Source organism: Macaca fascicularis, chromosome 10, assembly GCF_037993035.2.
Source record: "Macaca fascicularis isolate 582-1 chromosome 10, T2T-MFA8v1.1".
Lineage (NCBI taxonomy): Eukaryota > Metazoa > Chordata > Mammalia > Primates > Cercopithecidae > Macaca > Macaca fascicularis.
In genome coordinates, this window is record NC_088384.1 from 57,065,150 (window position 1) to 57,080,141 (window position 14,992).

At 37.1% G+C, this 14,992-nt stretch overlaps 1 protein-coding gene across 1 annotated transcript; it reads left to right on the forward strand.

Moving 5' to 3' along the window:
- Positions 1 to 560: 560 nt before the first annotated feature.
- LOC102141187 (ankyrin repeat domain-containing protein 18B) lies at positions 561 to 13,794 on the forward strand. The gene is made up of 5 exons (XM_065522599.2): positions 561 to 1,617; positions 3,630 to 3,759; positions 10,569 to 10,850; positions 11,776 to 11,987; positions 13,340 to 13,794. Exons 2-5 carry the CDS (start codon positions 3,661 to 3,663, stop codon positions 13,608 to 13,610), a joined length of 864 nt encoding a protein of 287 aa, XP_065378671.2. The 5' UTR covers positions 561 to 1,617; positions 3,630 to 3,660; the 3' UTR covers positions 13,611 to 13,794.
- The last annotated feature ends 1,198 nt before the right edge of the window (positions 13,795 to 14,992 follow it).

Genomic DNA, 14,992 nt, shown 5'->3' on the forward strand with positions numbered 1-14,992 from the left:
AAGAAAGAAAGAAAGAAAGAGACAAAGTATACTGGTCAGTATCGTCACAGTGAGATAGTCCCTCTTTGAGATTAGAAAATAACATGCATCAAAGTAGCATCAATAAGAACCAATGTAAAATAGACAAGATTCACTATCTACAAAAGTCATCTGCACCAAGTAGCAACGTATGAGTGTGTGGTTGAGAATATGGTCTATAATATGTGTCCTAGAAGGAAGAGGCCTCAAGAGAAAGGTCAGAGCTGGAAATGTAGATTAGGGAATCTAGGTCAAAGTTTTGAGGTTTTTCAGAGTCCCGAGAGAATTTAAAAAGTGAAATAGCATCCGGGTGTGGTGTCTCATGCCTTTAATCGCAGCACTTTGGGAGATCAAGGCAGGCAGATCATGATGTCAGGAGTTCAAGACCAGTCTAGCCAACATAGTGAAATCCCGTCTCTACTGAAAATACAAAAAATTAGCCAGGTATGGTAGCACATGCCTGTAATCCTAGCTGCTTGAGAGGCTGAGGCAGGAGAATCACTTGAACCCAGGAGGTGGAGGCTGCAGTGAGCCGAGATCATGCCACTGCACTCCAGCCTGGGTGACAGTGGGAGAGTCCATCTCAAAACAAAAAACAAAAACTAAACAAAACAAAAACCAGAAAGGAGTAGAGCTGAACAACACAGGTTGCTGCATTTAGAAATGAAGTGGGGTCAGAGGAGCAGAGGGAGCATTTGGTCACCGCTCGCAGTTGCTGCTGAGTAAAGCGGAGTAAAGTCCTTGACGACCCTTGGAGTTTTTTATTGGAATTATTAAAAATCAGATTTCGGTATAAAAAACACAATAAGTGATGAAAAATAGATTTCTGGATGAGACCATGTGTCATAGAGTCCAATGGAAGGGGAGAAACAGGGTAATAGAAAAGCCACAAAAAGTAGACAAAGGTTGTGCTTTTGTTTATTATAGAAAAAATAAACTTTATTTAAAGAGAAGTGGTTAAGAGAAAGAGAAAAACTGAAACCTATGGGTGAATACTTAGAATGACAGTATTTAGCTCAGCCTGAAGACAGATGAGGATCAAAAATGTAACAGGAACTAGATAAGAGTTTTCTAAAAATCGTGTTAGTAAGACAAAACTTAAGAAAACTTGGAATATCTTAAATATTAATGACAATGTTTCTAGAGTATCTTTAAAAACTAAATGTAAATATATAACTACTCCCTTTTTTTTTTTTTTTTTTTTTTTTACTAACCCTTAGTATTTTATGTGTAAAAACCCTCATTTGTAACAAAGATTTTTGGCAGTTTAAATTTCAGAAAAGATAATGATGAAAGTATGAATCACTTTTAGCAGTATTAAGAAAAATTACTATTTTTGAAATCTGCCCTTCCTGGCATCGGGTTTATAAAATGCACTTTATACACCTGCCTAAATAAGTATTACTCATCCACTTATGAGAAAAATATTTGAGATAAAAGAGGGTCTCTAGATTTTACAAAAATAATTTTAAACATTTTTTTTAAGACTGAAGAAAAAAAGGAAGAATTAAGAAAACTTGTTGAGTTAATATCATCACTGGAATGTAATGTGAATCGAGTAAGAAAGAAAAATCATGAATTAGAACAAGAGGCAACTGGGTAAGGTTTTCCTATTGTAGAACATGTTAACCATTTATTAATTGATTTAACTCTAATTTTACTTGACTAAAACCTAGATACAAATTCATGTTATGTCTGTATTTTCATAATTAAATGAATTCTATTTTGAAATGTATTTTACAAGCTCACAACACAACTTTATAGGCATCTGCGTCGTGGGGGCGGGAGTCAGCTGAGCTGCTGGGGCAAGGTGAAAGTTTTTTGAAGCCAAAATATTATACTTATTTTATTTTATTATTATTTTTTTTTTTTGGTGGAGAACAGAGTCTGGCTCGGTCTCCCAGGCTGGAGTGTAAAGGCCCGATCTTGGCTCACTGTAACCTATGCCTCCAAGCAATTCTCCTGCCTCAGTCTCCTGAGTTGCTGGGATTACAGGTGTGTGTCACCATGCCTGGCTAATTTTTGTATTTTTAGTAGAGACAGGGTTTTTCCAAGTTGGTCAGGCTGGTCTCGAACTCCTGACCTCGTGATCTGCCCGCTGCAGCCTCCCAAAGTGATGTGAGCCACCGCGCCTGGCCACTTACTCTTTAATGATTTTGAAAACAATGACAAAGCCTTGGACAAGTAATGTCAAGTACACTCTTCATTATCTAGCTTGAATTTTGATTTCTGAAGATATTTTTGCTGTCTGTGGTCATTTTTTCTTCCCTTTGTAGTATCCTCTGCTGCTTTCAAATTCTTTAAAGACCTATTTGTGTCATTCTTTAACATCAAAATTTATCTTGATATGTAGCTTATATTTTGTTTCTGCTTCTTTCTTTTTCTTTTAGATATAAAACATATCGTGGAAGTTTACTCATTTTACACGGTACCTCCGTTGTATACATGAAGTATACATGTTATAAAACTTCTGTTTTACATAAATAAATTTCATATATATATAAATATATGTAAAACCTAAAGAAAAAGTAAAATGAGCATTCACATTTTGATCACTTTTTTTTTTTTAATGGAATGTGTCTTTGAAGCCCTGAACACAGCTACTTCTCTATTTATTTACTGAGCACTTAAGTTTGTTTTTGAATCTAATCGACATTTTTCTGACATTGCCTTTCTCTACATGGTTTTGTATCTCTTTCATTTTGTTGACATCATGTCAGCAAAGATCTCTAGATCTCTTCTTCAAAGTCTTTAAATCATCACACATCTCTCTGCCCCTTTCCCTTTTTCTAAAACAGCCTGTTTCCTTTTTCTCCTCAACTCAGATACTAAAGATGTTTTCTTCTCTTTTTCTACATTGAATGATCTCCTTGATGCTTTTTGTGTGTACTTTTTTCTCTTCTTATAGACTGCGGTCAATGGGTGTCAAAATGTATTTTTGTGTCTTTTTCAAACATATGTGTTTTACTTTTTTATCTTGGTTACTCATCTCTGGGTTATGGCTTATATTTAGTAATAGGTTATTTTACTTAGCATACCAACATGGATATGAATAGTTTATTTACAAGAAGTGTAGTTAGGCCAGGTGTGGTGGCTCACACTTGTAATCCCAGCACTTTGGGAGGCCAAGGTGGGTAGATCATTAGAGGTCAGGAGTTCAAGACCAGTCTGACCAGTGAAACCCCATCTCTACTAAAAATACAAAATGAACCAGGCATGGTAGTACACGGCTGTGATCCCAGTTACTTGGGAGGCTGAGACAGGTGAATCACTTGAATCCAGGAGGCAGAGGTTGCAGTGAGCCGAGATCACACCATTTCAAGTCGCCCTGGGCGACAAGAGTGAAATTCCATCTCAAAACAAAACAAAACAAAATGTATGGTTATAATATCACTTTACCTGCCGTATATGCCATAAATTGTTCTTCATATTATTTATCTAAGATTGTAATTTCATATAGAATGCTTTCAAACTATGTTCAGTTGAAACTGAAAGGATCATAGCTTATAGATTTGTTTCTTTGATATGCCATAACATAACATCTTTTTAAACAATTATTAAATAGTTACTCTTAAAAATACTTGACTTACTAATTATGTACATTTTTGCAGATATAAGAAACTCCTGGAAAGGACAATAAATATGTTATATGTATTTGGAAATGAAGAGTTTGGTTTCCATGGAGACTTAAAAACAGATAAACTGAAAATGGATATTCTGATTAAGAAGCTAAACCATAAGGTAATTTTTTTTTTTTAATTATTTTATCTTAAGGTCTAGATTACCTGAGCAAGGCATGCAGGTGTGTTACATAGGTAAACGTGTGCCATGCCATGGTGGTTTGCTGCACCTATCAATCCATCACCTAGATATTAAGCCCCGCAGGCATTAGCTATTGATCTTGATGCTCTCCCTCCTGACCCCAACAGGCCCCAGTGTTTGTTGTTTCCCTCCCCAAGTCCGTGTGTTCTCATTGTTCAGTTCCCACTTAAAAGTGAGAAGATGCAGTGTTTCGTTTTGTGTTCCTGCATTAGTTTGCAAAGGATAACAGCTTCAAGTTCATCCATGTCCCTGCAAAGAGCATGACCTCATTCGTTTGTATGGCTCCATAGTATTCCATGGTGTATATATACCACATTTTCTTCATCCCGTCTATCGCTGATGGACATCTGGGTTGATTCCATGTCTTTACTGTTGTGAAAGGTGCTGCAGTGAACATACAAATGCATGTATCTTTATAATAGAGTAATTTACATTCCAACATACGGTAATTTTAAATCGGTTTTGGGATTAAAAATCACATAATTTGGGAAAATATTAATAATGAAAAAACACAAATTCTGCCAAAATATGTTGAGAAAATAGAGGATAAATATATCTTTTCAGATTTTAAGTGCATCAGGCTCTTAGTTAATCTTCCCCAGAACTGGGAAAACCTAGAAGGGGAGAGATTGGGCTACATTAATGAGGGCCATTTCAATCTCTTGGCCCTGCAGCGGCCATTTCAAAATATGTCAAAAAATATATTTAGGGGTTAAATATTTTGATTTCCTTCAGCTTCTTCTCTCTGTGATGCTGGACCAGAATCGGGTTAGAAAGTGAGCCACATTATAAGAGTCAATAAAACCCATCTGATGAGATTTTATAGTTTGAAGTGTGTGATTCCCAGACCCTGTGGATAGAAATTGGAGCCAAAGAAAACAAGGTCTTATTCCTCAATATAAATCTCTCAGTGCTTTAAGCAGTGAAAGAAAGATTTTTCATTTAATTTTACTGAGTTGATACTAATGAAAAGAATAGTTTTCAAAACATAAATCCTTTTTTCTATAAAAAGGACATGCTGTTGATTCTCTTAGGCCTTGATCTCTGGCCAGTGATCTGAAACCAAGCAACATCTGTCTCCAGATCACTAGTACCAAAATCACTAGTACCAAATTAATTAGGGGTGGAGGATAACAGGTTTATTGAGAAATAATGAGCACACCATGCAATTCACTAATTATAATATACAATTCATTCACTTTCATATTTTGAGAGAGTTCTGCAGTCCTCGTTACAATCAATTTTAGAACATTTTCATCACCCTAAAAACAAACCCCACATTATTTAGCCATCTTCACTAGTTTCCCCTTCCTCCCTCAGCCCTAGGGAATCACCCACCTTCTTTGTATAGATTTGCCTATAAGCCTCTGAAATAAAAAGCAAGCGGTCTACAGTGACTGGCTTATTTCACTTAGCATAATTTTTCACGCTGCATCTGTGCTGTAGCAGGTATTGATGCAGAGTTTTTGCTCCTTAGTTCAGCTAAATCTGGGTTCTTCTGTCATGACCAGGAAAAATTAAGCACGAAGACACATTGAAGGGTGAGGAGGACAGAATTTATTAAGTGAAAGGAAAGTGCTCAGCAAAGAGAGGGGTCCTGCAAACAGGTTTCCACCTCACAATTGAATACCAGGAGCACAAGAGCTGAAGTGGTCAGGCTCCTCCCCTGCATAAGGCGGGAATTCCTGGTGACTCCTCCCCATCCCGCCAGTGCTTGTAGGCCTCCAGTCCTCTGCCGGCATGTCCAGGCAAGACAAGTCCAGGTTCCCTTATCTGCACATAACATTGCAGAAATATCTATTCAAAATCTTTGCCCATTTTTTAAATTGGGTTATCTTGTTGTTTATGAATGGCAGACATTCTTTATATGTCCTATATATGTAAGTCCCTTATCAGATATATGCTTCTCAAATACTTTCTTCTACTCAGTGTCTTACCTTTTCACTTCTTGATACTGTCTTCTCAGGCACAGCAGTTTTCAATTTTGAAGTCCATTGAATCCATTTTTCCTTTGGAGTCATAGCTAAGAAAACACTGCAAAATGCAGTCACAAAGATTTATTCCAGGGTTTTCTTCTGAGGGTTTTATAGTTTTAGCTGTTACAGTTAACTGTTTTGAGTTAATTTTTAAATAAGATATCTGGTCCAGCTTTATTTATTTTTTGCATATGGATACCCAGTTTTCCCAGCACCGTTTGTTGAAAAGACTATTCTTTTCCCATTCTGTTCTTTTGTTAACCTTGTATAAAATCAATTGACTGTAAATGTGCAAGTTTATTTTTAGATTATCAACTCTTAGCTTGTTTATGTCTATTCTTATGCCAAGGCCAAATCAAATTTAATGAGGAGTTTTTTTCCATCATATTGCATATTACCAGATGTCTTATGTCATCATAAAAATTAAATGTAGTGGAATATCTTTAACTTCACTTTTTGTGTCTCGAAGATGTCTCTGGCCAGCTTATACCTTACTTAGTCTAAGACATGATGGGAAGTCAGGCTTACAAGACACACTTGATTTCTTTTTTTCTCCATTCCAACCTTTAGTCTCTTTTCCATTGCTCCACTCTATAGTTATACTTGCGGAAAGTTTTGATCACAGGATATGCTGACATAGTCTAATATTTAGTGCATTATGTTTTGCTAATTCATTGTACTTCATAGAATCTTCCATAGCTGTCTACCATCCAGGAAGGAGAAGTTTAAGTCTGAGCTGCCAGCTTTCCTCAGTGGAAATCAAGTGAAGTCATCATCTTTCAGTTCGCAGATCCTCTTTCCACCTGGTAGCTGGTTCTCTCGGGTAGCATTGTGGCTAATACTTTTCTTGGTGCCAATCTTGCATTCTCAGAAACCACAGTTCCCTGTATTGACCTCCTTTTGCTGAAACAGAGATGCACAGCTCTGCTTTCTAGCTCAGTAGATGATTCTTGGAATATAAAGTTTAATTCATTCCAAGAAAAAGTCTTAGGAGTGCAGCACTTCAAAATCAGGTAATGTTCAGGCAATTTATCAGAGACACATAGTAGATTAGTATTTTGACTTTTGAAATTTCAGAGTGTGCTATAGAGACGCATTGTGGCATAACATAGAGATGGGATGGTCTTAACTTCTCCATACAAACAAGCTTGAAGTAAGGTGAAGGAGAAATTGCATTTGATGTCTTCGCACTCAAAGCGTGCTGTTTATTTTACTTCTTTGAAGACTAAAAATCATTCCATAATGTTCTCCTTATTTCCTCACTGAGAAAAGGAAAATGAAAATTGAACACTAGATCGATTAATAAATACTCAAAGCTTCTTCTTTTAGGATTTTAGTTCATTGAAATCAGGTAAATGTCTGATTTTGGTTATGTAACCAAGTATTTCTAGTTGTTTCTCAAATCATATGTCTTCTTGCTTCCCAGTCTGGTCTCCTAACTTGAGGGGAAATTGTAAGGAGACACCCTGGCCTTGTTATCAGAGCTCATAATTGAAGGGGGTTTTAGGAAAAGTTCCTCCTCAGCAGCTTATGTCTCTCTCCTGGTTATCTGCTGCTTCTCAGTAATGTTTGCCATCAGTGAATAAATCTCAACATTTATTAGATCCTACTTTAAAGGAGACTCTTTTCTGCTACACAAGTTATGTTTCCTGTCCTTTATTTTTCTAACAATTACCCAGAGTTTTGTGACTTACAAGAAAAACATTTCGTTTGTTCATGAACCTGTGGTTTGGAAAAAGCTTGGCCAGGAGAGCTTGTCTCTGCTCCCCTCAGCTTCTCTAGGAACAGCTGATCATTTGGGGAAATGGAATCATCTGAAGCTTTGCTCACCCACGTGTTTGATGGCTGATACTGGCCATTGGCTGGAACCTTGGTTCGGGCAGGCAGCATGAACACTGACCCTGGCACTGCCAGGCTGTCTTTGTGGCCTGATCTCTCTCACAATCTGGGGGCTGAGTTCGAAGGGAAAGCAGTCTGAGATAGGGAAGCCACATGGCATCCCTTTTACTGCATTCTATTCATTTGAAGGAAGTCAATAAGGTTGGCCCATATTCTGTTTTTAAATGGGATGAATATAGCCTCACTTCTGTTCTAATTGACATATATATATATATATATATATATATATATATATATATATATATATATACACACACACATAATTATGGCCATAGAGTGACATTTTGATACATGTACATAGTGTGTAATGATCAAGCTAACTAGCACATTTACTACTTCAGTCATTTTTCATTTCTTTGAATTATGAACATTCAAAATCTTCTGGCTTTTAAAAAACATACTATAAATCATAGCCATATTCACCCCACAATACCACAGAACACCGGAACTCATTCCTCTTATCTAACTGTAATTCTCTATCCATTAACCAGCCTCCCCTCTCCTACTTCTGTGAGCTTTTTTGTTGTTGTTAAGAGACAGGACTTTTCTAGTGTAGTCTGGGCTCTGGGCAACTGTAGTCATCCAGATTGGAGACAGTGGTTTGATCATAGTTCACTGTAGCCTCAAACTCTTGGGCTCACATGATCCTCACACCTCAGCCTCCTGAGCAGCTGGGATTATGGGCATGCAGCACTGCACCTGTCTGATTTTTGACTTTGTAGAGATGCCTCCCTATGTTGTCCAGGGTGCACTGGAACTTTTGGCCTCAAGTGATTTTCCTGCCTTGGTCTTTTAAAGTGCTAAGAAATAACAGGCATCAGCCATGTTACCCAGCCCTCAGTTTTTCTTCAGCTCCCACACATGAGTGACAATGTGCAGTATTTATCTGCACTTAACATAACATCCCTCAGACTGATCCACGTGGCCACAAATAACAGGGTTTAATTCCTTTATATGGTGAATAGTATTCCATCGTGTATGTGTACCACAGTATTTTGTCCATTCATTTGGTTAGTTGACATATAGGTTGATTTGATACATTAGCTGTTGTGAATAGTGCTACAATAAACATGTGAGGACAGGTATCCTTGTGATCTATTGTTTTCTTTTCTGTTGCCTGAATACCCAGTAGTGGGGTTGCTGGGTCCCTGGGCAGTCCCATTATTAGATTTTTGAGAAAAACTCGTGTTGTTTTCTGTAGTGGCTGCACTAATTTACCTTCCCACCAACAGCATGTAAGAGTTTCCTGTTCTCCGGAGCCTCACCAGCATTTGTTATTTTTCTATCTTTTCAATGATAGCAATGTATTCAAATTGAAGCAAGATTATATCACATTGTAGATTTGATTTATATTTCCCTAAGGATTAGTGATACTGAACATTTTAAAATTTATTTGTTGGCTATTTGTAGTTCTTTTTTCTAAAAACAAGTATAGTTAGATATTTTGTTCGATTTTGAACTCAGATTTTTTTTTTAACAGTCAAGTTGTTTGAGTTTCTTGTACATTTTACATATTAGTCCCTTATCAGATGAATAGTTGACAATATTTTCTCCCACTCTACAGGTTTTCTCTTCACTCAGTTGTTTGCTGGCCAGAAGCTCTTTAGCTCAATGTACTACCATTGGTCTATCATTTGTTTTTTCCTATGCTTCTGATTTCTTACCCATAAAAATCTTTGTGCAGACTAATGTCCTCAAGCATTTTCCCTATATTTACTTACAGTAGTTTGATAATTTGGGGCCTTACATTTCAGTCTTCAATTGATTATGAGTTTCTTTTTTATATGATGTTACAGAGGAAACTAGTATCATTCTTCCCCATATGGATATTTAGTTTTCCCAGTGCCATTCATTTGAAGAGACTGTCCTTTCCCCAATGTATGTTCTTGGCACCTTAGTCCAAAATCAGTTGGCTTTAAATATGTGGATTTATTTCTGGGTGCTGTATTCTATGGCCTTTACCCCAAGAATCATGACTTCTTAAAATGCAATTCAAATTGTCCTGAAACATTTGCAGTCTAAGGAAAGGCTTATGGCATTGAATCCTTATTTACAGGATTCATTATTTTGTGTCTTTTTGAAATACGGTCTTTGTCTGTCATCCAGGCAGAAGTGCAGTGGTGTGGTCATAATTCACTGCAGCCCTGAACTCTGGGTACAAGCCATCCTTTTGCCTCAGTCTCCCAACTAGCTGGCTCTACATGCATAAGCCACCATGCCCAGATAATTAAAAATAAGTATATATATATACACACACACACACACACACACACACACACATATATATATATATAGACATGGGAGTAGTATCACTATTTTGCTCTTGCTGATCTCAAATTCCTGGCCTCCAGTGATCTTTCTGCCACAGCCTCCTAAAGTGCTGGGATTACGGGCATGAGCCACCATCCCTAGTATAGAGTATTAAATTATTTTCAAAGTCTTATTCCCAGAGCCATTTATTGACTTTGGCCTAAATCACCCACTATGATATGTCTGACACCGTTTTGACATATTATGGGGAGTGAGGATGAGGGAGGGGGTTAGACACTTTTCACTGAGAGATCACTTAGTGCCATTGAAGGAGGAACAGAAATGTATTATCAGGAAAATAAAAGTCAGATGAAGTGCAAAAGTTCTCTGGAAAGATGATGACAGTAAAGCATATATTTTTGTGACTCATGGTAGCTTTAACTTTGCTCTTAAAATTCAGAGTAATTTAAGGCTTTACATTTGAAGAATGTACTGTGTTACAGATAACATTTTATTGCAAGTAAATACTTTCCAAAATTTGCTATTGGTTTTGTATTAGATTATTCTTAGTCTATATCAAACTATATTATTTTATTCATGCAGTTTGATGATCTTATGGCAGAGAAGGAAGCTGTATCTTCAAAATGTGTCAATTTGGTGAAAGACAATCAAGTTCTTCAAGAGGAGTTATTATCTATGAGAAAAGTACAACAGGAATGTGAAAAACTTGAGGAGGATAAAAAGATGTTGAAAGAACAAATATTAAATCTTAAGACACATATGGAAAACAATATGGTAGAACTTGGCAAAGTACAAGAATATAAATCAGAGCTAGATAAAAAGGCAATGCAGGCAATAGAAAAATTAAAAGAAATCCATTTACAGGTTAGTTTTTTAAATCAGGTAAGTTTATCTGTAATGTGCTTTCATTTATTTCACTGCAAACTGTATTTTGGATATGTATATATTGTGTTTCTTCTGCCTCTCTTGTAGCAATTTGCTTTGTAGAGTTCTAGAAAAAAATGGCATCTGTTTTTTCTTTTAAACATTTAAATTTCCATTATTACTATAACAAGATCAATCTTTCAGAGTAATGATTCTCACTATGGAGTCATTTGATGATTAAGACCAGTTGGCATAAGAAAAAATTGTGATTTAGAGATTATGTGATACTTTTAAATTGGTCTTAAGCTACATTGTTCTTTGATCACTTTTTAAAATTATGAATGCATTCTATTACTTCTTGTGTGACCAGATTACATTAACAGTAACATAATTATGATTTCAAATTTGTATAAATCAGACTTAATTCTGAATTCAGTTATTAGTTTTTTTGATATTGCTGATAAATATGTTAAGCTCCAGCCTCTTTTTTTTTTTTTTTTTTCTTTTTTTGAGACAGAGTCTTGCTCTGTCACCCAGGCTGGGGTGCAGTGGCCGGATCTCAGCTCACTGCAACCTGCACCTCCCGGGTTTACACCATTCTCCTGCCTCAGCCTCCCGAGTAGCTGGGACTACAGGCGCCTGCCACCTCGCCCGGCTAGTTTTTTGTAGTTTTTTTAGTAGAGATGGGGTTTCACCGTGTTAGCCAGGATGGTCTCGATCTCCTGACCTCATGATCCACCCATCTCAGCCTCCCAAAGTGCTGGGATTACAGGCTTGAGCCACCGCGCCCGGCCCAGCCTCTTTTTTTTTTTTTTTAACATATTCAAAATTGCTCTTTGAATCACTGACTCAAAATGAAAGGCAAAAAACATATGGTAATTAGGTTATAATTGTTTTAAAAATGTATTCTTTTCATTCATTTTAGACACAAGCACAACATGAAAAACAATTGGAGCAGTTAAGCAAGGATAACATGGCTTCACTAAATAAGAAGGAACTCATGCTTAAAGATGTGGAATGTAAATTCTCCGAAATGAAAACTGCTTATGAAGAGGTTACAACCGAATTGGAAGAATATAAGGAAGCCTTTGCAGCAGCATTGAAAGCTAACAATTCCATGTCAAAAAAAATAACAAAGTAAGTCAAAACATACAATTGTAGGAAATGAATTAAGCTCATTAATTTGTTTTGAAAACATAATTTTTAGTGAGATGGCTTCAGGAGATTAGTACGAAGTGAATGCTAATTTGATAATGTAATTTTGGAAAATAATGTTAGTAAATAATCTTACCTTTAAAATATTAGTCAAGGATAATGTCTGTCCCATTTCTATTTTTTATTTTTATTTTTTTGCTTTTGTATGACTTTTTTCCTCTGAAAACTCTCATGTAGTTAATCTGATCTGTTAGTTTTTGTCACTAAGTATTTTTGAAGCTTTATAATTCATAAAGCAATCTTGTTATAAAATTACTTGTCAGAGTTTCCCTAAATAGAAAGATTAATGAGTTTAATTTATTCTTCGGTAGATCACAACCTACACCCAAAGTGTCGAGTGGTACTGCTACTCTGGGCACAATCGTTTTTAATTGTGATTTTTAGTATTATCAATAGAGGGTGTCTCAAGAAAGACTATTTGTGTAACATTTTCAAGATGTTACAGAAAGGCATCCTTGTGAAATAGGGAATAATTATCAAGGAATTTAAAGAAGTGTAATTCACAAAGTGGTTAAAAAGTAACACCTTGTTCAGCCTGAAGATTTGGGTGGAAGGCAGAAAGAACAAGCCCCCTACTCCAGTGCCTTGGTCACGGTGCTGGGGGCTAATTGCCTTCAGCGCTGCTTTAGTTCTTTTTATTCCAAGCCACACCATCTAGTTCTCCCCAGGAGCTGTTGCTCTGAGTTCTTCCTCAGTGCCAAATGCTTAATTGTTCCCAGATAACGGGTGAAATGTGCAAGGGTGAAACCTAAAATTTCGTTACTAAACACAACTATTCCTAGATTTTTTTTTTGTTCATTTTAGTTTTCTTAACCTACCTCAAGGAGTACAACATGATGTTTTGATATAATTATTTCCAGTGAAGTGGTTCTTATACTCCAACAAATCAACATATTCATTTTCCCGCATAGTTACCCTTTAAATACAAGTATTTCTAATGGAATCTTTAGAATCTCACAAGTGGAGCCATTTTAGAAAGCAGCAAGTTTCACCTGGTGAGCCGTGCATCACTGACAGCCGTTTCTCTCCCCTGTCTACTTTGTTTGAACTGCTTGTTCAGTATAAATTACCTTAGAAACACAGGTGCTTCTTTAGAATGATTTTACAATTATAATTGCTTACAACAGGTATGCTGTCACACATCTTCGGTATGAAAACACCATTTAGTGGGTACTTTGGTTTACTCTCAGGGCAACGTTTTAAAAACTGCAATTCATTAAGAATCATTTAAGGAAAAATGAAATACTAAGCATTTGTCTTTGCTATCTTTACAGATCGAATAAGAAAATAGCAATGATCAGCGCCAAGCTTCTTATGGAGAAAGAGCGGATGAAACATTTTCTCAGCACTCTTCCTACAAGGCGAGACCCAGAGTCACCTTGTGTTGGAAATCTTACTAGTAGAGGACTCAACAGAAAATATGTTCCCCAAATGCCCATCAGAATTCCTACTTCAAACCCACAGACTTCAAATAACTGCAAGAACTACTTCACTGAGGTTAGTTATATGATCGTTTCTCTTTTGGCTTTCGTTTCTCTAATATAATTCCTCTTTGTAATTTGGTGAAATACTGAGTTGTTCTGTTGACTTATGCATGTTAACTAAACATCATAATTAGCTATGTTAACACAGAAAGGAAATGGGAACTTTACATTTTTTAATTCCCTTGAGCTCTCATTTTCAAGAGATACCCATTTCCTAGCTTTATTCAATACATGTGACTAAACTGACACGTTTAAAATGTCTTTAAAAGCTGCATTTAAGTTAGGTTTTAGAAATTGCATGTTATTGCCTAATAACTGACGATATACCTTGAGATGCTTTGGCTTACTCTCTAATTCTAGTTTAGTTGCAGTGCATACTACCGCCTTTTTTTTTTCTTTTCTTTTCTTTTTTTTAATACAGTGTCTCACTCTGTTGTCCAGGCTGGAGGGTCGTGGCACCATGTCGGCTCACTGCAACCTCCACCTCTCAGGTTCAAACGATTTTCCTGCCTCAGCCTCCTAAGTAGCTGAGACTACAGGCGCCCACCATTACACCCAGCTAATGTTTGTATTTTTAGTAGAGAAAGGGTTTCACCCTATTAGCCAGGCTGTTCTCAAACTCCTGACCTTGTCATCTACCTGCCTCAGCCTCCCAAAATGCTGGGATTACAGGCATGAGCCACTGCGCCCAGCCCATGTCACTTTTAAAGTTTGTTTGCAGCAGACACCACGGTGACTCATGCCTGTAATCCCAGCACTTTTGGAGGCTGAGGCAGGTGTGTCACAAGGTCAGGAGTTCAAGACCAGCCTGGCCAAGATGGTGAAACCTCATCTCTATTAAAGTACAAAAAAATTAGCCGGGTGGGGAGTGGGCACCTGTATTCCCAGCTACTAGGGAGTCTGAGGCAGAGACTTGCTTAAACCTGGGAAGCAGAGGTTGCAGTGAGTCGAGATCACACCACTGCTCTCCAACCTGGGTGACAGGGCAGACTCCATCTTGAAAATAAAAACTTTTAAAAAAAGTTTATTTGCACCATCTCAACTCTTCCCACCCATAATCACAACTGAATGATTGTCATCCAAACACTTTACCACATATGGATGTTTATTATTTGGTAGAATCCAATTTAATTGCATTTTATGAATTAAACAAAACCCTAAAATGTTAATTTCCTTTTTTATGTTAAAAGCTTTGTGCTTGGCCAGGCGCAGTGGCTCAGACCTGTAGTCCCAAGGCCTAGAAGTTTGGGACGCTGAGACAGGTGGGACGCTGAGACAGGTGGGACGCTGAGACAGGTGGAACACCTGAGGTCAGGTGATTGAGACCAGCCTGGCCAACATGATGAAACCCGTCTCTACTAAAAATACAAAAATTAGCAAGGCATGTTGGCAGGCATGTGTAATCTCAGATACTCGGGAGACTGAGGGAGGAGAATCACTTGA

Bases quoted from the DNA above. Each gene is read 5' to 3' on its own strand.
- LOC102141187 (XM_065522599.2), top strand. From the start codon at position 3,661: ATGTTATATGTATTTGGAAATGAAGAGTTTGGTTTCCATGGAGACTTA. The intron at 3,760-10,568 runs GTAATTTTTTTT...TTATTCATGCAG, and splicing joins TTAAGAAGCTAAACCATAAG to TTTGATGATCTTATGGCAGA. The intron at 10,851-11,775 runs GTTAGTTTTTTA...CATTCATTTTAG, and splicing joins TAAAAGAAATCCATTTACAG to ACACAAGCACAACATGAAAA.